Source organism: Loxodonta africana, chromosome 7, assembly GCF_030014295.1.
Source record: "Loxodonta africana isolate mLoxAfr1 chromosome 7, mLoxAfr1.hap2, whole genome shotgun sequence".
Taxonomy (NCBI): domain Eukaryota; kingdom Metazoa; phylum Chordata; class Mammalia; order Proboscidea; family Elephantidae; genus Loxodonta; species Loxodonta africana.
Window position 1 is genome coordinate 128,149,683 of NC_087348.1, and position 23,714 is coordinate 128,173,396.

The window sequence follows — 23,714 nt, forward strand, 5'->3', positions numbered from 1 at the left end:
CTTTTTGGTCATAGTATATGTTCTAAGCTTCTACCTTTCCTGTCTCAGTGATGTCTCTGAAACCTGCATTAATTGGTTGTTCCTTGGCGATTGGGCTACACAGAGTACCAGAGATATTGGTGTGTTTTGGAGTGATTTTACTTTGCTTTGACTGCCATTTGGCTGTACCAAATTCTGTCTTAGTTATCTAGTGTTGCTATAACGGAAATACCACAAGTGGGTGGCTTTGACAGAAATTTATTTGCTTACAGTTTGGTAGGCTAGAAGTCTGAATTCAAGGTGCTGGCTATAGGGGAAGGCTTTCTCTCTCTTTGTCTCTTTGAGCTGCTCCTGGGCAATCTTCATATGGCTTGGCATCTCTCTTCCTCCATCTCTGCTTCTCTTCCTTGCTTATTCAATCTCTTGTATATCTCAGAAGAGTTTGACTTAAGATACACCGTAATTCTGCCTCATTAACATAATAAACATAACCTAATCCTCGTTGATATAACCTACTCTTGCCTCATTAACATAACAAACACAACCCATTCACAAATGGGATTATAACCACAGGCAGAGGTTAGGAATTAGAACACATCACAAAATGGAGGACAGCCACACAATACTGGGAAGCATAGCCTAGTCAAGTTGACACATATTTTGGGGGGATACAATTCAATCCATGACATTCTACCTTTGGCTCCCTGCAAAAAAAAAAAAAAATTCGTGTCCTTTGCGACATCTAAAATACATTTACCCCATCATATCATCCCAAAAGTCTTAAATCAACTCAAAGTCCAAAATCTTATCTTCTGAATCATCTAAATCAAATATGGGTGAGACTTTAGGCATATTCCGTCCTGGGCAAAATTCCACCTCATCTGTGAACCTATGAAATCTAGACTACAAGTTATCTGTTTCCAAAGTACAATGGTGGAACAGGTACAAGGTAGACATTTCTGTTATAAATGGGAGAAATTGGAGGGAAAGCAGGGATAACAGGCACCAAACAAGTCTAAAAACCCAGCAGAACGATTTTACATTAACTCTCAAGGCTTGAAAATAGTCCTCTGTTCCCTGAGACCATCTAGGCAGTGGACCTGCCCTCTAGACTCTGGGTGTTAGCTATGCTTTCTGGATTCTGGGTGGAGGCCACTTGGCCCTGGACTTCAGCTCTGCCTTCCAGGCCCATTGGGACGGCAACTCTGCTGTCCTGGTTTTGGGTGGCCCCATTCTCTTAGGGCTATTCTCCTAGTCCATCTGAGTGGCACAGTGGTTAAAGTGCTCAGCTGCTAAGCAAAAGCTCTGTGGTTCAAATCCATCAGCCGCTCTGTGGGAGAAAGATGCAGCAGTCTGCTTCCATAAAGATTTATAGCCTTGGAAACCTTATGGGGCAGTTCTACCCAGTCCTGTAATGTTGCTATGAGTCAGAATCCACTCCACAGCAGTGAGTTTGGTTTGGTTTTAGTTATAATTATTTTCAAGACTACTCACTGCCATAATAATTGCATATTAATGTGGTTCTCATATAAATTTCATATCATATTAAAATATGACAAAATAAAGTTAGTCTGGTTCCTGAATGTGAGAAAATAAACCACACTTTCCAGATTAGGTTTTTTTTTTCCTCAAGATGGTGGACTGCCTCTGTTATTCATTCTTGCACCTTGCACTGGCTTTTCTCTAAGCAAATAGTTGATGTGCTTTCTTTTCTTAGGAAATGATTTAATTCTTTCAGTAGCTTCCATTTTTAAGACTTTGTTTTCCCTACTAATTTTGGTTCCATCATTGTTTCTGTGGAAACTAGATCAGTTTGTGTGGGGTTCACTGTGTTTTGGTGCACCTACTGGTGTTTACTCCATTTTAGGGTTGTGAAAACCTCTCAAGAGGTTACTATTAAATCCTTGATAGGCATTAGCATTTGTGTTATTATCCAGAATGTTCCTCAGCCTGTTTATCTCAGCTGTGTAAGAAAGATAGTATTTGAAAAATCATTGGGATGTTTGCCAGCCAAGTATTTGACCTGATATGTTTTTGGTTGCTGTGGTAATTAACTCATCTGTTTACACATTCATAAAAAATTGTTATTTATGAATTCTTCCTGAACGTAAATGTGTTGTCTTTTAACTATAGAATCATGTTAACAGAAAGCTTCAATGTTGATGAAGGTTAGCAGTTGCGAGTTCACTTTGCAAAAGGGGGGAGGGTCGTATGTAGAGAGGTGTACCAAGCCTTATACTGCTGAATTCCTTCTTCAGCGTCTCACTCATTTTAGAAAAACTTGAGCAACCGCAAAACTAGCCATTTTAGGAGGAAGAGTAGCATTTGTCTTGTTATTTTTGTTGTTAAATTGAATAGGTGCAGCAGCACGTTTAGTGGTGATTATATTTTTAAATTAATTTTTAGATGACGATTCAGAACTGGCAGAGTGAAAATCTACCTCTGTAATTCCACGCAGACTAGCACCAAGGGTAATAGAACCGGCACAACCCCATCAGTTATGTATCCTGATGTAAATTTGTTAAACTTAGCATATATATTTTATAAGTATTACTTGACAATGGTGATTTATGTGAAACTGAAGTTAGAATGATCTACTTTGTATCAAGAAAGAAACGAGGATTTTCATTGACAATTGATTTTGAAATAACAAAAAGAAACTCAGTCATTGTCCCCTCCCTTAGTTGGTTGTTGCTTTTGGCTTTAGTTTTTGTTTTTAATGGTTTTTATTAAGTTATGTGTGTATATACATATATACATGTTTGTAAAAATTGTATGTTAATATTCATGGAATTTGGGAGGATAAAAAGGGCAGGAAGTAGTAATTCCACATTATAAGTTCTATCAGATAATTTCAGTTTCCTTTTACACCCTGAGGACGATTCTCACAGATGTTAGACAATTTTGGCAAGCGTTTCATTTGAACCAAAGACAAGGTTATATAAGCATAACCTGAATAAACTGGGTGTAAATTCCAGAGCTCAGCAAGTATATTATGAAGAATGAGGTGTTGACTTTCACCAAAAAGAATTCCAGCATTATTCAAAAGCCCACGGAGTGATTAATCCATCAATTTCTGAGCTGCTGCAGAGTGATATGCTCCATGTACAACCCCAGAAGAAATTAGGTTAATCTGAAAGAAATCAGGTTGTAGGAAAGAACGGATTTTTAATCCACTTTTCTTTCCAGCTCACTGTTTGCTACCATCAGATATGTTAATGGTGTAACCATTCAAAGCATGAAAGGTGTGCAAAAAATATTTGATGTTTGTTTCAAAAAGTTGCATGAGGTATTAGAAATAAATACTATAAGATTACTGTACCCAGCAAAAAATGTGTTTTAAATTGAGAGTAGATGTGGAATATTGGCCCGTAGTCACTCAATCTGACTTTAACCACAGTCTGCATGAAAAGAAAACAAGGGGTAAAGTGGATAAGAAATTGTGTTCATGTGTGATCAGAAAAGGAGGGGCATCTTTTGAGTCCTAGACAGACTTTGAAGCCATTGAAAGAAAAATTTTTTTAATACTAGGAAACCCTGGTGGTGTAGTGGTTTAGTGCTACGGCTGCTAACCAAAAGGTAGGCAGTTCAAATCCACCAGGCAGTCCTTGGACACTCTATGGCACAGCTCTACTCTATCCTATAGGGTCGCTGTAAGTCGGAATCAACTCCACAGCAATGGGTTTGGTTTTATGGCTTATTAGATAATTAAGGTCTTACAACAAGCAAGAATAACTGTGAATTGGGTTTTATAAACTATCACCTCTTGATCAACATCTTGGTCCACTGCTTCATTTAGTAAGCATTTAATGCTAATAATTCAAGTACTGTACAGCATTTGTTGTGTGCCTTGTGCTTAATGTTATTTTTATTTTGTCTTCATAACAATCATAATAAATAGGAATTAATGTCCACAGTTTACAGAGGAAGGCACTGAGGCATAGCAAAGTTAAGTAACTTACCCAAGGTCACACAGACATTTGAATGCGTGCCTGTCTGACTCCAGAGCTGTTTCTCTTAATTTCTGCATCATGCTACCCTCTTACTGTGAGCCTACTGTGAGGTATTGTGGGTGACACAAAAATGAATTTGATATGGTTTCTGCCCCAAAGTAACATACCACCAGGTAAGGAGATGAAGCATACTCCTATAAAACTGAGATATAAAAAAGAACATGGATGTGTTAGAGCCATTTTGTGAAAGGAATATTCAGGGAGGGCTCCACTGAGGTGATGTTGAAGGAAAGGGAGGACTGGAATTTTAATACTTTCAAATAAAGATAGAGGAGGAGGTAGAAGGGGGAAAAGAAGCTGTGAACAAAGACTAGGAAAGCCAGACCCGCGTGCCATAAGCAGCAGGCAGTCCAAGTTTGTTGAAGTACCCCCTCCCCCCCATTTAGAGTGAGTAGACGTTAAGTTACTGTTCTTGACACCCTGTCAAGTCCAGCGGAAAACAGCCCAGAAGCATGGTAACAGTTTCTACAAGACCTAAAGTGGACCTCAAAGAGAATGAGTCAGATGAAAAATCTTTTTCCCTTCCAGCACATGTCTAACTTTCTCAGAGCTAGAAATCTAGTCCAATCCCTTCTCCTTACAAAAGGGAAAGCAGAGACCCAGAGAAGTAAAGCAGCTTTTCCAGTCACACAGCTCATAGTGGCAAATTGGAACTGGACCCAAAGTCAGTTTTCCAGACACTCCCTGTTGACAGTCTTTTTGTTTTGCACCAAGCAGTTCCCCATACTTTTGAAGGGCAGGAGGTACAAGGACATGCAGGTGTTCCAGCACTTGATTAGCATTGCTTGAGGCATTGACTGAGCTTATGAGATATAGAAGTTAAGTCCTAAAAAGGGGAAGGTTTCTGGTCTATGCATCCAAATACAGTGAAACCCTGTGAGAGTCAGAACTCAGCAGGACTTCCTTGTTTTTCTGGGTCTCACAAGTTTTCCACCTTTGACAGGGCACAGTCTTACCACTTTTCTATCAATTGTTTCAGTGAAAAATATTTGAGTTTTCTTTCTCTGACAGGCTTCAACCTTACATGGGTTCTGGCTTTCTTAGGTTTTACTGCACCTCTCTTGCTAGAGACTGGAACTTTTGGTTATAGTCTTCTCTTTTAGGATGTATATGTGTTTGTATATGTGTGTGTATGTATGTATGTGTATATACACACACATATCCTACTATGTATTCACGTACAAACTCGTATATCTATATACACATACATTTTAAATGATTTTGTTCCCTGCGTTAAAACAAATAAGGTAAAAACTGCTTCCACTCTCTTGCTGAAATGTGTTAACCTAAGTACTTTTATAGGCGATTTCCCATAGGTGACTCTCACTGGAGCCTACCCTTTACCGTCAAGCTGAAGTCAGAGATCCAGCTCTCCTGCCCTTTGCTTTTCCCTTAGCTTGTCAGGGCCAATTCTTTGGCCACTTCAGTGTTTATTAAGCCCTCCAGCAGAGTATGAGCAAGATAAATGGAAGTCATGGGCACTCAATGAATGTTAATTTGAATTTCATTCATTTAACTAATTTATTTTTCAGTTTTGTTCCAAAGTGAGTAAGGTATGCTGATTTTCCAGGTTGTCCTTGCACTCATAGGATAAACAAGTGTTGGCTTTGCTGTCCAGTCTTGGAGGAAAATGCCTTCTCTCCTCTGCCTCTCTAACACCCTGAACATTTTTCTTTTATAGAATTATCATACTGTTCAACTTTTTGTTTTTATTGTCATTTCGCTCACTAGACTGTAAGCTCCTTATGGACAGGGATGTATGGTTTGCAGTGAAATTAAGTTCCTGACTCATGTTCACTTTTTTTTCCTTGCCGTAATCCCCCCATTTTTTTTTTTTTTTTCTTTCATACTGCTGAACTTGTCTTCTCATTTTGCTTTGTTCAGTTCGGTGAAGGACTAAATAAACTATCTTTCAATTATTTTAAATGTGTTTTCTGGTTCATTTCAGATATCTTCCCTTTAACTACTCTAGATCTTCAACTCAACAGAAAATAATTTATTCATAATACTGAGCATATCCTCTAACCTTGTGGTTTTTAAATTTTTTTCTAAAATTACATTATGTAATGAATGCTTTTTTAATAGTAACACGCCTACTCCTCATCCCTGCAGAAGATTTTGAGGCCTGGAATGGATGGTAGAACATTCATTCATGATGCCCTTTGATGACTTTCTCTTATTTATGTATTTATTTAATTCTGGCTCCTTAAAAGATACATTTTATTTCCCAATAAATACTATACTTTTGATTATATTTAAATGCTTTTCTAATCTCAAAATATGTGTTTGCTGCTTCCCCCTTACTAATAAACCAATGAAAGTATTATCTAAATAGCAAAAGATCTGATATTAAAGAATAAATCTTATAGTACATATGTAAGCATTAAATTTTTAATTAAATAGTGGTAAGTCATTTTTAAATTAAGATAAACATATGCCTCCTTTTCCTTGAAAGCAAGAGAATAAGCCATTAATTTATTTGTGATTTTAATGATCCTACAATGAGCTACTACTGTTCTCTAGGCCCTCAGATAAAATTTCCCTGGAATATAAAAAACAATGCCCTTTGCTATAGCAATAGAATTTGGACTACTGTAGATCCGGGATGAATTTATACCCACCAACCTCTTTGATTTCAGAAGGCAGTGTGATCTTTCCAGATGTCTCTCTGAATAGTGAGAAAGAGCCTGGGGTTTCAAGACACCTGGGCATCAGATCTTGGTTCTCTGGCCTGCTCTGTGTGGATGGACGGGGTGGTGGGGAAATAAGCTTGTTTTTCGAGAGGCCCACAGACTTTTTTGTGTGACTGCACATTTGTAGTTCATGTATTACGTCCTCTTCAGCCTCTCTTCCTAGTAGAAAGACCTCATTACAGAAAGGGTCCAGTTTCCTAGGCCAAACAACTGTTGAAAAGTTAATTTCCAATGCATGGCCAGTGCCTCTTATTAGGAACTTCAGTGGTGCCATTGAATAATAAAATTTCATTTCAGAAAGTGTATTAAATATGGAAAATGTTGAGTAGCTTACTCTTCTTTATGGCCATTTAAATGAAAACGACTTCATTTAAGAAACTGGTTTGAACCAGGTACTGTGATTATTTTTGTGTACATCCTTCCTCACCAATAGTGTACTTCTTATTTATTACAGGACTTCTTCAAGCAAGAATTAACTTTCATTAGCACATGCCTTGAAACTGTTCAAAATAAGCCACTTTTCTCTTATTGTTCCTAAAGAAGACGTCAGAGTCACAAATTTAAGATGATGGAGTAGTGTTGCACCACAGGTACCCACAGCCCTTCATCCTGCAGCACAGAGGCAACATGGTTCTAGGGGCATCTCCAGTTTCAGAGGCCCCCTCCCTGCTGAATGGATCCCCCTAACAAAGCACCACAAAACAGGAGCTCAAGTTTATTTGGTGGCAGAGATATGATCCATTTTGAATAATTTACCTTGGGTGGCTATTCTGGTTCAAGTTAGAGAATGAATCTTGAATAATAAAAGTGATCATAATTGCTTTAAGGAAGAACACTGCTGTGAACTCCATTCACACACTCAGTGTTTTCTCCTAGTAGTCTTGAGAATTTAATTTTTGTCTCTAGAAAAGGTAACAGATCTTTCCAGTAGTGAGTTGAGAATCTTTCATTAGAACTAAGAACTGAGACTAGTGTTATAAAGAAAAAAAGCAACATATTCCCCCAAATAAAACTAAGCATACTGATTTGCTAACTCAGGCAGAGCCATAAACCTGAACTAGGATTCAGGTGGTGGAGAGGGTGCGGCTGTAATTCTTACTTCAAGAACAGGAACAGAAGAATGAGATTAGTGCCTGTACAAAAGAAAGCAAATGAGATCTGTCTCCCAGGTTATATTTGAGATGCCTCCTCTCAGGGTGGAGCCCTGGTGGTACAGTGGTTAAGAGTTTGGCTGCTAACCAAAAAGTCACAGTAGTTCAAATCCACCAGCTGCTCCTTGGAAATCCTATGGGGCAGTTCTACTCTGTCCCACAGGCAACAGGTTTTTTTTTTCCTCTCAGGGCATACAGTTAGAAACTTAAGGTAAAACAAAAGAAATTAAAAGGAGGAGAGGGTACCGAAATTCAGATAAGAAATGGGCAAACCTTTTCTTTCTCCCTTTCCTTTTCAAACCAACTACTTTGATTATGGTAGCTTAAGAGCACTTAAAGATCCAGTTCCTAATTTCTTCCTTTTCAGGGTAAACATGCTAAACCAATTTAACGTTCTCCAGAAATCTTCAATCATTTGTATTGTTCTACTTTGAACCCTCAGTACAAACTTTACCATTTAGGTACTTCAACCAAAAACCAAACAACCCACTGCTGTTGGGTCCATTCCAACTCAGAGCCACCGGCTAGGACAGAGTAGAACTGCCCCACAGGGTTTCCAAAGCTGTCAATCTTTATGGAAGCAGACTGCACATCTTTCTCTGGCAGAACAGCTGGTGGGTTTGAACTGCTGACCTTTTGGTTTGCAGCCGAGTGCTTTAGCCACTGCACCAACTGGGCTGCTTTTAGAGACTTAACAAAAAAAAAAAAGTTGCCATTGAGTTGATTTCAATTCATAGTGATCCTATAGGACAGAGTAAGATGGAGTAGAACTGCCTCATAGGTTTCCAAGCTGCGACTGGTGGATTCAAACTGCTGGCCTCTTAGTTAGCAGCCAAGCTCTTCACCAGTATGCCACCAGGGCCCCTTAGGGACTTAAGAAGGTCCAAGTAATTTAGGGAGTGAGCTCCTGGCAGCAGCTGATGGTAAAAAATAGACATCCTGAGATGCTCAAATGGGAATTTTGCTGATCCGATCCTTTAATGAGAAAGCAAGTCAGGCATTGTTTCTGTCATCAAAGTTCGGGGTAGCAGTGGTTTTTCCATCTCTCACCTTGCCTGTACCAGGCTGTAATCCAAACACAGATTAATTATATCTATCAAAACATATTTTACTTAGTGAGCTGACTCTTGAAAACATATGATATCTAGCATAGCAAGTTACCCTTTAGTGAAATGTTTGTGGACACATTGGCCCATTAGAAAAACAAGGAAAAAATAAAAAATAACTCCTAGATGATGAATAGCATTATCAGGATGATTGACCTAGAAATTACAAAAGGGTAAGCAGTTTATAAATGTCAGTTCATAATTGAAATGGGTCTTTGTCTTTCATGATTTGTGATCTTATGTATGTGATTATGTGGCAGGGATGTGATGATATACCTTACAGGGTGGTGAGCCCTGAGAAATAATGCTTCATCCTTAACCCCCCTCTGTGGATTTCTACTGGGTTTCGCTGTCTTTGGTAGAGTGAACATCCTCAGGAGAGAAAAAAAATAGCATGATGGCGTTTCTCTTGTTTTATATAAGACTGTCTTGATGCAAAACAATTCCCCAGACCTTTTCTTCTTGTGTGCATGGAGGCCAGTGGGAGAATTACAGTTGGGCTCAAGTTACTCTGTATCTGGACACTTGCTGAAACCTAGGATGACACGTCCAGGTGTCAGGCCACAGCTTTGTATAGGCCTGTTGGAGAGGTCACATGGGGACAACATTCTGTAGCTTTATTTAAGCTATAATATAGTCTGGTGGCTTGCACCCTAAGTGTGGTGAATACAAAGATACTCCATAAATAATTATAAGAACACTTTTCTCCAAGAAGATTTAGAACCACAGAAGCCGACTATCATTTGTTTTGCCTGCACTGAAGTCCTGATGCACAGCTTTGAAAGAGGCTTCATTTGAGGTGCTGACCCACGTGTGAGGCTGACTCTACTGAAGACTGCACATGGGTACCATCAGGACAGATCTCGTGGAAGGCTTTTATTCTTGATTTGATAATAGATATAATAAAAAAAAATACTTCCCAGTAATTATTATCATTGCCATTTGGCTAATGACCAGTTAGCAAAGATATTGTTCAGTCTTTTTTTTTTTTTTTTGGCATGTTGTTGTTGTTGTTAGGTGCCTTCAAGTAGGTCCCAACTCAGAGCAACCCTGTGTACAACAGAACGAAACACTGCTTGGTCCTATGCTATCCTCCTAATCGTTGCTGTGCTTAAGACCGTTGTAGCCACAGTGTCAATCCGTGTCATTGAGGGTCGTCCTCTTTTTCGCTGACCCTCTACTTTACCAAGCATGATGTCCTTCTCCAGGGACTGATCCCTCCTGATAACATGTCCAAAGTATGTAAGACATAGTCTCACCATCCTTGCTTCACAGGAGCATTCTGGTTATATCTGGCAGACTACTCCTAAAAAGATATAGCCAGTGAAAACCTTATAAATAGCAGCGGAACACTGTTTTTGGCATAGCTATCCAGTCATTGAAAAAAATGGAAAACTTTTTTCCAAGAGAGCAAGTGGATATTTTATACAATTCCTCACTTATGTGATTAAAATATTCCTCTAAATTTATTTTTAGGGTTACTTTTTTTTTGGGGGGGGGTGGGAGCTGTTAACGTAAAAAACTCTAACAGATCTTAGAACATATTTGACTATAAGAACAGTTGAATGTCAGGCTTTACGGCATATTAAATCGATTCATTGTCTTTGAGCAGAATCTGGTTGATTTTATATTAACTGACTTTAGGCAGAAATTTTATATGCACCTTTGAGGTGGCTCTGGTGACCATTTTATCCGTTGAAATTATTGTAATTTAAAATATAAAATAATACACATTTATTATAAAAAATAGACTTTAAAAAAAGAAAGAAAAATAAAAACTACTCATAATTTCATTACTCAGAGAAACCATTGTTAATACTTTTAGTGTGTATCCTGGCAGTCTTCCTCACCTAGCCCTTCTACCCCACCTCCAGCCCCCTATTTATGCATGGCCATTAAAAGTTTTTGTTTTACTTTTTTAAAGGGAAAGTAAATCATTGTATACACATTCCTTTGTAACTTTTGCTACTCGATAAACATATTATGAACATTTTCTCGTGTTACTAGATATTCTAGGACATAATTTTATTGCCTGGAAAATATAATATTATGTTATCTTATTATAGTATCTTGGCCTCTTGAACTATTTCATTCTATTCTCTTCTATTCCCCTTATAAGAAAGAGACCCCATGCCTTTGTACAAGTCAGATTGTTAGAATTTTTATTTTTAATGCAAGGTCATTGAAGATATTGGAACCAACCAACTGGAAGATGTTGGTTCCTTTTCAGGGATGGATCACATCATTGAGTCTATTAGTTAGCTACTTCAGTTCATCTGAATAACCCTGGATCATCTTATTTTAGAGCTGGAGGGAATGAGCAAACATTTGAGTAACAATGTTTTCTGAATATCTTTTAAAAGAACATGATAGGAAATAACATGGATAATTCTGCCTCCTAGGAATGCATAATACAAAGAGAAGGTGGGTTGGAAAAACTAGAGTATAAGTTCCTGAATGATAGATCCTTTTTACCTCTATAGCTTGAGTCTTTCTGAGACTCAGAGTAGTACCATGAAGTAGTAGGTACTCACACTATTTGAATTAAAAGTCAGCATAAAACACAAATCCACATGTACCAGAAACATAAAAGTACACAATTGGTGATTATATAGTTCATAGTTTTTGTGGTATTGGAGTGAGATAGAATATACAGTAAAGAAAATCTTCTTTAGCAGGAGCCAAGAACAGACTTGCCATGAGACAGAGTATTTGAAATGTTTAAATTGGAGAATGTTGTCACCTCTGAGAATCAAAGGTCTTGCTTAGTAAACTGATGAGGAGGCCATCCAGCAGGTTCAAGGCGTGTTGGGATTGGTTAGCAGAGCAGACAAGTGGCTACATAACCAAGTCCTCAAGAACAACAGTCTCTAAGAGGAAAGCAAAGGGAGGGAGGGAAGAATGGGAACAAAGCAAGAAATAAAATAGTGATTGGGGGCAGGGAGAGGTACAGTAAGGAGGGACTAGAAACAAGCCAGAGCAAGCTGAGAGTTTGTCCACAGAGGCAGAAGAGGAAATTGCCATAGCACATTCTCTCCCCATATTTAAGGGAGAGGCAACTACTGAGACACAAGCAGTATTAAAGGATTCTGTTTTCAAGGTACTAATTTACTTCCAAAACATTTTTAGGCAAAGGTGGGACAATAAAGAATTCCAGGGCTTCACCTTCAGTTTGTTGGAATATTAAGTTTACAAGAATAGGGTACTCTGGGATTGCTTGGAGTACTAGTGAGTGTGTCCACACAGACCTCAGGCTTCCCAGTGAAGGGTTTTGTAGCCACCTCAAATAAGGTCATGTAGGATTAAGAAAATGAAACATGTTTGCAAACTCAGAAGTCTAATGGCTGATTTTCTCCTGGGCTTTTTTTCTTGCTGGTGGTGGTTGCTTTCTGTTCTCTTCCAGCGTTCTATTGGAAGGGTGCTGTCTTTTGTTTTTGACAGAATGTTGATCCAGGTGTGCCTGTATTTTTACTGTAAGTTTTTATGGCGCTGTCTGAAATTTGTAATGAGGAAGCTGACAGGAAGATGTGAGCTGCAACGCATCTGTTACAGTACCAAGCCTGGAGCTTCTAGAACCATGAAAATCGGTAAGCATGAAAGAAAAGTAAGCAAAATGCAGGGTTGGTTGGATTGAGGATATCATGTTATATTTCAGTATAATGATTTTAAACCATTTGTAAAGGATAATTTTTCAATGACGTTTTTGTTATCGATTTAACAGAAACATCACTGAGGGATTCCAAGAGTAAGGTAAGTAAAATGATTTCTATATTTTCAGCAACTTTTCACTTGGAAGTTTACCTCCATAAAAAAGTTAAAAAAAAATGAAACAGAACTATATCATGACTGTGAAAACGAATACAAAGTGAGAAGTAAGAATTGTTTATCACAAATTACTATTCTTTTGATGTGAGAACAGCTGCTGTATGTGAATTTCTAGGCAGGTATGTGAAGCACTTATTACTTCATTGTTAAGTCAATCCTTTTGTATACCTCTCTCCAAATCATGAAATAAATATCCCGTGAAAATAGAAACGTTATTAACTTTATGGCATCTCCTTAATATCCAAGTCATTTAACTTTATACTCAAGATTTTCCACTATTATCAAACAAGCCATTGTGAGAGCTTTTATAGCACATAGTTGAGCATCCAGAGGTAGAAATAACATCTGGAGTTTTTGGAGTTTTATGATTCTTGATGGTTTCATTTTATTATTTAGTTTAGGCATCCTTAAGGCTATTTCCACCATGTACCTGACTCTTCAGTCATAGACATAATGCCCCTTAACAATGGAAACCATATTGGGGGAGGCAAAGAAAATATATTTCAATATAAATAACTTGAAACAAATGAAAATGGTAAAAACAAACAGCTGTGTATAGTTCTGTTTTATGTTAGCTATCTTAATCAGGAACGTTGCATTAAAAAAAAAAAACTCGTGAAAATGTCAAACTTATTAGAATTCAAGTACACTAAATCAATTTTTGCTTTTAGTTTTTATCTTCATATGTAAGATTAAAACAAGTATTTGAAGCTTCTATCCAAGCCGTAGGAGCCCTTGTGGTGCACTGGTTAAGCACTCGGCTGCTAACCAAAAGGTTGGCAATTCAAACCCACCAAGCTACTCTACGAGAGAAAGATGTGGCAGTCTGCCTCTGTAAAGATTTACAGCCTTGGAAACCTTATGGGCAGTTCTACTCCATTCTATAGGGTCACTATGAGTTGGAATTGACTCGATGGCAGTGGGTTTGCTTTGGTTTGGATCCAAGCAGACCTGATTAAGTCACTGGTGTTCATGACAAGGGAACTGATTGAAACATGTTTTTCAGCTGTTGCAGACTTCAGTAAGTGTTCACCCTGATGCTATTGAAAAAACTATAGAAGACATCATGGAACTGAAAAAAATCAACCCTGACGTAAATCCACAGTAAGAATACTGCATTATGTCAGGAATACAGAGCACGAGTCTTATGGCCACATGTTTAGTATTTCTACATATCCTTCATGAGCTTGCTTACTTGCTCATTCTCTCTCTCTATGCCCAGAGTAGTCATCTGCAATGTTTTGATTTTCAGATGAAGAATAAGGAAAAATACAGGGCTTTTTCATGTTTGTAACTGGCAGCAACTTTATACTTCTGTTGTAATTTATGTTTATGCTTCTGAGCTGTAACTAGTGTAAGAAATTTGATGCATACCCCAGTATTGGAAAATATGATAAAAAGAGCCCGTTCATCAACAATCACTCTATGCAATGCCTATGTTTCACACTAACAGTAAATGTTCAAATTTTAAAGGTGCCTAAGCTGATTCTGCTCCATCAAGCGTATTCCTTCAGCTCATGACAGGCTGATATTGTTGGAGACCATTCTTACCTGCTTGTCAAGAAGATAAGCATGTGTGGGAGGGAGAGAGATGGTTTTTATATGAGACTTTAGAACTTTATAATTTAGTCATCTCATCTTGAAAGTATTAAAATGCATTCAGCAATGTGCATGACATTTAAAATTAGCTTCATGTTTTCCTTGGGGTACAGCAATTTTTCAGTAAAATTTTGGGCTAAGAACATTGGGTAGAACGAATTCCGAATGCAAATATATTTAGAGATGATTTAGGTAGGTAACAAGCTGTCTTTTAAATGTGCATGCATTAGAACTTCGTATGCTACCACCAAGAAAACCTTTTAATTGCCAAAGACAGGAGCTGTAGTTGAAGGGAATTTCAGACTGCACTTTGCATAGGTCTATCTCTTGGAGGGATTCTAGGTACTAGATATCCAGGGATCATCACAAAACTCCATTTCTATCTAGTCTCCATAGCATGCTTTTGCAGCCACTTCCGCTCATTAGTTGCCTTTTCCATATCGAGCCATTAAGGATTAATTTACTTATGTAGTAGATGTCTTTTTGAAATCTTCTGATATATATTTATTCCCCTGGGAAAGTGATAAGGTAGCAATTCATTTTAAATTAGTCTGAACCCAAAATTTACAACCGTAACTGGGCATGAGGGATGTATTAATCCTATAATCATATTTAGAGATCAGATTAGATTTCATAGCAAATCTTTTCCATGACTCTTCTATGAAAGTTATAGAATTTTCATTCAAAAGCATTTCCTTGGCATCTGTTCTTTTTATCTCTTTTAGGAAAAAAAAAAAAAAAAACCCTTATAGGTAGTAGATTGTGTTTTTACATCTTAACCTGGATTCTAATGCCTTTTTTCTAGACTGACATTGACAAAGGCTGATTTAAAAAATTAAATACTTTTCTGAGAAAACAAAGAGCTAGAGGGAGGGATGGGGGAGATATTTTGTAATTTATTGAGATATTACTACTATTAACCTCACTTTGTTTTAAAGTGCTCCTGATGGTGGTAGTAAAAAATTACTATAGTAAAATTATTGGCCTTTCTTGTTCCCTCCTCTTTTATTTCTCCCACTGTCTTCTTTTCCTCAAAATTAATTCTCTTCTCAGTCCGGCATTGATTTTCTGGATGACCAGTGCCACTGTGCGCTTTTCTGAAATTTTAAATGTTTGATTTCATTTTTCAGTGCTATGGTAACAAGTAATTGTAAGTTCCATTTAATTGAAGGCTCAATTTTATTTAACTTCAGTATTTCTGAGTTATCTGATACTATCCTCTGTGTTTGGGGTAGGTATGTAATTTTAATTCCCTGTGAGCCTTGGTGGCACAGTGGTTAAGAGCTCAGCTGCTAACCAAAAGGTTGGCAGTTCGAATCCACCAGCCACACCTTTGAAGCCCTACAGGCAGTTCTACCCTGTCCTATAGGGTCGCTATAGTCGAAATCGACTCAATGGCATCAGGTGTTTCGTGTGCCCCTAACTTTAGACTCAACCTCTATGTATCTCATGTACCCCAACAAAAAGATGATGACACTGCCACTTTGATTATAATGACCATCACCCCCCACTGTAACAAAAATATTCAAAAGTAGTAAGTGAACTAGGATCAGGAATATATTTGACAGTAACTTTTGGGTTGAATTATATGAAATTACCCACTTTTTAAACCATTTTGCGGTCAGTGTGGAATAGGAAATTTTGTAAAGTGCTTAAAAAAAGCTTAGCAGGAATAAATAAACATGAACTCTTTTTAAAATATCATCAAACAAAAACAGGATAAGATAATAACTTTTGTGGAACTTTTGTTTATATGGAAAAAAAAAAAAAGGATCTTAAAAGCTTGCAAGCAGTCATCCAAGGTACAAGGATTGGTCCTATTCACCTGGAGCAATAAAGGAATGAGGAGAGTCAGGAATAGGAGGAGGAAATGGAATGTGTGGCTGATTGCCTCCATGGACAACTGCCTCCTTTGCCATGAAACCAGAAGAACTGGATGGTGCCTAGCTACCATTACTCAACATTTTGATCGAAGATTCTGTAGAAAATTCTGATCAAAATGGGGAAAAGGTAGCACAGAATTTCAAAATCTCGTGGACTCCAGATTTTCTGGAGCTGTGGAGGCTGAATAAACCCCTGAAACTATTGCTTAAACCAAAAAATATCCAAATATAGTTTAGCTTAGTTGATAAAAAATATCTGCCTTGAGCATTGTGCTCATTTAAGAACTATCTAAATGGGATCAAATTGACAATAGCAACTGGAAAGAATAGATGGGAAACTTAGGGGGCAGTGAGTTTATGTTAATTGGGGAGGAACAAGTCAGAAAAGGAGGATGAGAATGGTTGTACAGCTTGAAGAATATAATCCATGTCACTGAATTGTACATGTAGAAATTGTTGCACTGGTGTATTTTCTGCTGTGTATATAAAAAAAAAAATTTTTTTTTTTTTAATCTTCTCAACAACAACAAAAATAAATTTGAAAAAAAGAACAGGAATAAAGGGATCTTGGTAATTAGTTAGCCACCTATTTAATAAGCTTGTAATGTCATGTGACAGTCTTTTACATTATAGGCTGTAGGAGAGGAAGACGGGGGTCAGATCACAGAAAGTAATGATCCTCTGTGTGACATGCTCGCCAGAGGGTTTTCTGTTCTGGTGATGTGTTCTAAGGGGGTCATTAATCACATGCAGTGCACATCCAGAGCAGACTAAGCAAGATACTGAAGCATCTGAAAACCATGTCCCATGAGGGACTTGGCAGAATAGTGAATTTTTTTTTTTAACCCTGGAAAAGATGAGACAGGAAGAAAGAATCACTATCTTAAAATAAAATAAGCATTGTAGGGGAAAAGTAGAAATAAATTTGCTGAGTGTAGTTCAGAGGAGAGAATTTAAACCATAAGTTTTCAAACAACAAAAGCAGTAGGCGTGTAAAGGAAAATTTTGCAAAGTTATGAGTTCTCTTCCTCATCTGTTAGGGATGCTCCCAAGCAGAGGTTTCTTTTTTAAAAAATCTTTTTCTTGCCCCTGAGCACCAGAGGGTTATTTCTCTTTCTTTTTCACACACACACCCTTCTGAGATGATTCTGGCTTATACCTGATGATGATTATAGCTGCCGTTGAGACAGTTCTGACTCATGGCAACCTCATGTACAACAGAACAAAACATTGCCCAGCTCTGCATAATCCTCAGGAGCTCTGGAACGTTTGAGTCCATCAGTACAGCTGTCGCGCCAGTGCATCTCACCAAGGGCCTCCCTTGCCCTTGTCGGCCCGCTCCTTCACCAAACGCTATGTCCTTCTCCAGTGATATGATCCGTCCTGATGGTGTGTCCAAAGTAAGCCGGTCAGACAATGTCTGTTGTGATCCGTAGGTTTTCATTGGCTAATTTTCAAAAGTAAGTCACCAGGCCTTTCTTTTCTGTTCTTTTTTTTAACTTTTATTGTGCCTTAGTGAAAGTTTACGAATCAAGTCAGTCTCTCATACAAAAACTTATGTACGCCTTGCTATGTACTCTTAGCTGCTCTCTCCCTAATGAGACAGCACACTCCTCTCCACCCTGTGTTCCCGTGTCCATTCAGCCAGCTGCTGTCCCCCTGTGCCTTTTCATCTCCCTTCCAGACAGGAGCTGCCCACATAGTCTCATGTGTCTACTTGAGCTAAGAAGCTCACTCCTCACCAGTATCATTTTCTGCCGTATAGTCCAGTCCATTCCCTGTTGGAAGAGTTGGCTTTGGGAATGGCTCCAGTCTTGGGCTAACAGAATCACCAGCCCTTTCCATCTAGACTGTCTTAGTCTGGAAGCTCCACTGAATCTTATCCACCATGGGTGACCCTGCTGGTATTTGAAATACCCACGGCCATAGCAATATGCAAGCCAACACAGTACGAAAAACTGATGGACAAGCAGTAGGAGATATACATGAGCCCTAAGAACCCATTGTTACCTATATTTTCTACTTATTACTGTCAATCACCTGCAAAATAAGCTTCCTTGTTTTTAAGCCACAGTGTTGCAACTTGGCTTAAGAAAAGGCCTAGAGGTAAATCTTAGCTAGTTTCTACAGCTGTCCTGGTAGAGATTCAGTAAGAATTGTGTTTCTCTTAAACATATCCTGTTTGAGCAAATTACTGAGTATCATATAAATATGAAAAGTTCTATTAAGATACATCAAATGAACAAACGCCAGAGGATGGTTTGTTTTGTTTTCCTCATGTCTATTTCTTCTATTTTTGAACATCGTAGGCTGGGAATCTCTCTTCAGGCTTGTCTTCTGCAAATTGTTGGGTACAGAAACCTTATTGCTGATGTCGAAAAATTGCGCAGAGAACCCTATGATTCTGAGAATCCCCAACATGAAGAAATGCTTTTGAAGGTTAGTCCTTGAACGCACATTAGCCATCCGATTAGGTCCACTAACGTTTGTTGAGCACTTTCTCTATGCTGAGCTCTGTGCTGGACATTGGAGAACCAAGAAGACTAAGACAAGGACACAGTAAGTAGTCAAGAAGGCCTGGTTTTCTTGCTGGTTCACATGTTGGAGATAACTTTTTCACTATAAAATTCATGTGAAAAGTTAAGTTTAAAGCCAATTTTCTTTTGTAATCTGAGAAAGCATCAGAGGTGATTTCTGTGGGCTGCCACATTTGGCTCAAATTTAGATTGTTTAAACCAAAAAACCAAACCCAGTGCCATCGAGTCGATTCCGACTCATAGCAACCCTATAGGACAGAGTAGAACTGCCCCATAGAGTTTCCAAGGAGCGCCTGGTGGATTTGAACTGCCGACCTCTTGGTTAGCAGCTGTAGCACTTAACCACTATGCCACCAGGGTTGTGTTAAAAGCCAGTTAGGAGACATAGTGTTTGTCAAATAGTGACCTGGATTTTCATTTATGACTTTTAATACACATCAAGAAAGATGAAGTTGGTTTCTGCTTCAGCGATAGCCCTCTTGGAAAATTACTCAAGATCTCAATGGTGATTAATTTATTCACGTAACTTGGAGAGCAGGTGAGGGTTTATATCTGGCATATTTGAATTGTTGGAAGAATAATACAGAGTTATAAGTACTCCTGGCTGTTAGAGCAAAACTTTAAGAATCTTATAGGATCTTGTAGTGTATTCTATATGAAGCAGTGTTAAATTTTTACCACAAAACATTGAATTTTGAGTTAAAAAAAATTAAGACCAACCTTTAGAACTACTCATCTGAAATATTTTATAGCTTCACTTATGAAAATAGATGCTTTTTAGGATGGAGTGCTTCCTTGTCCCTCACTAGAATTCAAAATGGGAATAACAAAATGTGAAGAAAACATTTGTTTAACTGCCTTAAATTTATTTTATTGGAAAATGTCAATAGAAGTTGTAATTTAAAAAATGGACCCTGTGTGTTTTGGTGTGAAGGAGCATGTGTTTTTGTATATGTAAGTACTTAAGCAGATGACTCATTTTGTCCCAGCTAATTAGTGCTGCGTCTGATGCAAGTCATTAAAAATTAAAGAAGCCTCATTCTTGGCAACAGTTTTTCTTCCTCCCTTTCTCTCTGCTTAATTTTAGCTAACCTACTGGTTGAGTTTCATCTCCTTATGTTGCCTTTTTTTTTTTTTTCTTTCTGATCATTTTCTGATAGAGGTAGTTGAGTTCAACAAAATGACCTAAAGATGGAAAATAAGAAGTGAATGAAAGAGAAAAGAAACGGTAAAATTAACAGACTGGCTAGGAGCACCTGAACCATTCAGTACAATGGCTGAGATACTTTGGGCACCTACTATGTGCCATCCTTAGCTGATCTGTTGAATGTGTGCTGGCACATAGTAGGTTTCAACAATATGAGAGAATGCATGACTTAATGAAATTAATTAAATATATGTCAAAAACTGTTATGATTTTTATCTGTAGTCATGATTTAAGTATGCATGTGTTATCATTATCATTTTTTATTGTCACAACTGTATGAGGTAGTCGAGGTGATGGTTATTATCTGCATTTTAGAGGTAAGCAAACCGTAAGCATTTTACTTCAGGCTCTGATTCACACAACTAGTAAGTTATAGAGCCAGGACCGCCCACTATTGCATTAGGTGATTTGAGGAAAGGCAGGGTTTCTGCCATCCAGTGGCTTATAATCTAACTGGGGAGATCCTCTGCCCTGGTGGTGCAGTGGTTAGAGATCAGCTGCTAACCAAAAGGTTGGGAGTTTGAACCCACCAGCTGCTCTTTGGAAACCCCATGGGACAGTTCTACTCTGTCCTGTAGGGTTGCTATGAGTAGGAATCGACTCAATGGCAACAGATTTTTTTTTTCTGCTTCTACAAAAATCACTAAATCTTATTCATCAAGCTCCCGCCACCCCATATCTCTCAAATGTTTCCCATGCCCATTGCCCTATGCCAGCCATCATTTCCAACTTGGGCTGTTATGATAGCCTTTTAATTCTGCCACTAGCCATTCTCTTCCTCCATTATAGCTTCTAAAATACTGCTGGGGGAATTTTTCTAAAACACAGATCTAGTCATGTTAATCCCTGAGTTAAAAACTTCAGGCTCCCTATGCCTATAGTTGAAAGCGCATGCATCTTGGCATAGCATTTTGGACACTTTTCTGTTTATTTCTCTAAGCTACCTCTCTTGCCTCCCTGTATGTTCAGCACATTCCCAACAGGTTCCCATTATTCACCATCACCCATGGCCATGCCATTCTATACATCCAGGTATTTCCTCACGCTGTTGTCTCTGTTACCTGTTAGTCACACAGCAGCAGCCTGCTCATGATTTAAGTCCTTACTCAGTGAATTTTTACATCTTCTCCAGCCTTCCTAAGCAAACTCACAAGTGAGACCTTTATTCTCTGTCTTAGTTATCTGGTGCTGCTACAACAGAAATGTCACAAGTGGATGGCTTTAACAAAGAGAAATTTATTCTCTCACAGTCTAGGAGGCTACAAGTCTGAATTCAGGGTGTCAACTCCAGGGAATGGCTTTCTGTCTGTCAGTTCTGGGGAAAGGTCCTTGTCTTCAATCTTTCCTGGTCAAGGAGCTTCTCAGTGTAGGGACACTGGGTCCAAAGGATGCGCTCTTTTCCTGGCTCTTGTTTCTTGTGGCATGAGGTCCCCCTGTCTCTCTGCTGGCCTCTGTTTTATATCTCAAAAGAGATTAGTTACTGGTACAACAACAGGCACATAGACCAATGGAACAGTATTGAGAACCCAGATATAAATGCATCCACATATGAGCAGCTGATATTTGACAAAGGCCCAGTGTCAGTTAATTGGGGAGAAGATACTCTTTTTAACAAATGGTGCTGGCATAACTGGATATCCATTTGCAAAAAAATGAAACGGGACCCATACCTCACACCATGCACAAAAACTACCTCCAAGTGGATCAAAGACCTAAAGATAAAGACTAAAATGGTAAAGATCATGAAAGAAAAACAGGGACAACGTTAGGAGCCCTAATACAAGGCATAAACAGAATACAAAACATTACTAAAAATGACGAAGAGAAACCAGATAACTGGGAGCTCCTAAAAATCAAACACCTATGCTAATCTAAAGACTTCACCAAAAGAGCAAAAAGACCATCTACAGATTGGGAAAAAATTTTCAGCTATGACATCTCCGAGCAGCGCCTGATCTCTAAAATCTATATGATTCTGTTAAAACTCAACCACAAAAAGACAAACAACCCAATTAAAAAGCGGGCAAAGGATATGAACACGCACTTCACTAAAGAAGATATTTAGGCGGCTAACAGATATGTGAGACAATGCTCTCGATCGTTAGCCGTTAGAGAAATGCAAATTAAAACTACGATGAGATTCCATCTCACTCCAACAAGGCTGGCGTTAATCCAAAAAACACAAAATAATAAATGTTGGAGAGGCTGTGGAGAGATTGGAACACTTCTACACTGCTGGTGGGAATGTAAAATGATATAACCACTTTGGAAATCGATCTGGCGTTTCCTTAAAAAGTTAGAAATAGAACTACCATACAACCCAGAAATCCCACTCCTCGGAATATATCCTGGAGGAATAAGTGCCTTTACACGAATGGATATATGCACACCCATGTTTATTGCAGCACTGTTTACAATAGGAAAAAGATGGAAGCAACCAAGGTGCCCATCAATGGATAAATGGATAAATAAATTATGTCATATTCACACAGTGGAATATTACACATCGATAAAGAACAATGATGAATCTGTGAAACATTTTATAACATGGAAGAACCTGGAAGGCATTATGCTGAGTGAAATTAGTCAGATGCAAAAGGACAAATATTGTATAAGACCACTATTATAAGATCTTGAGAAATAGTTTAAACTGAGAAGAACACATTCTTTTGTGGTTATGAGAAGGGAGAGGGAGGGAGGGTGGGAGAGGGTTATTAACAGATTGGATAGCAGATAAGAACTGCTTTAGGCGAAGGGAAGGACAACACTCAATACAGGGAAGGTCAGCTCAACTGGACTGGACCAAAAGCAAAGAAGTCTCCTGAATAAACTGAATGCTTTGAAGGTTAGTGGAGCAAGGGCGGGGGTTTGGGGACTATGGCTTCAGGGGACATCTAAGTCAATTGGCAAAATAAATTCTATTAAGAAAACATTCTGCATCCCACTTTGAAGTGTGGCATCTGGGGTCTTAAATGCTAACAAGCAGCCATGTAAGATGCATCAATGAGTCTTGACCCACCTGGATCAAAGGAGAATGAAGAACACCAAGGTCACAAGGTAATTATAAGCCCAAGAGACAGAAAGGGCCACATGAACTAGAGACTTACATCATGCTGAGACCAGAGGAACTTGATGGTGCCTGGCTACAACCGATGACTGCCCTGACAGGGAGCACAACAGAGAACCCCTGAGGGAGCAGGAGAACAGTGGGATGCAGACCCCAAATTCTCATAAAATGACCAGACTTAATGGTCTGACTAAGACTGGAAGAATCCTGGTGGTCATGGTCCCCAAACCTTCTGTTGGCCCAGGACAGGAACCATTCCCAAAGACAACTCATCAGACATGGATTGGAGTGGACAATGGGTTGGAGAGAGACACTAATGAGGAGTGAGCTACTTGTATCAGGTGGATGCTTGAGACTATGTGGCCATCTCCTGTCTAGAGGGGGTTAGAAACTGGCAAAACAGTCAAGACAGGAGAGACTGGAAGGAGGGAGCGGGCTGACTCACTAGGGGGAGAGTAAGTGGGAGTATATAGTAAGGTGTATATAAGTTTATATGTGAGAGACTGACTTGATTTGTAAACTTTCACTTAAAGCACAATAAAAATTATTTAAAAAAAAAGAGATAAGTTTAAGATACAATCTAATCTTGTAGATCGAGTCCTGCCTCATTAACATAACTGTCATTAATCCCATCTCATTAACATCATGGAGCTA

The 23,714-nt window shown here is 38.5% G+C and overlaps 1 protein-coding gene across 2 annotated transcripts in view; it reads left to right on the forward strand.

Annotated features, from left to right (window-relative positions):
* The first annotated feature begins 11,378 nt into the window (after positions 1–11,378).
* ELMOD1 (ELMO domain containing 1) overlaps positions 11,379–23,714 on the forward strand; it is a 35,062-nt gene continuing 22,726 nt past the window's right edge. For both annotated transcript variants that reach the window (XM_003415613.3, XM_023554751.2), the window contains exons 1-4: positions 11,379–12,529; positions 12,664–12,692; positions 13,774–13,871; positions 18,559–18,688. In XM_003415613.3, the coding sequence (XP_003415661.2) occupies positions 12,253–12,529; positions 12,664–12,692; positions 13,774–13,871; positions 18,559–18,688 (534 nt within the window). In that variant the 5' untranslated portion in view covers positions 11,379–12,252. The remainder of the gene's footprint in view (positions 12,530–12,663; positions 12,693–13,773; positions 13,872–18,558; positions 18,689–23,714) is intronic.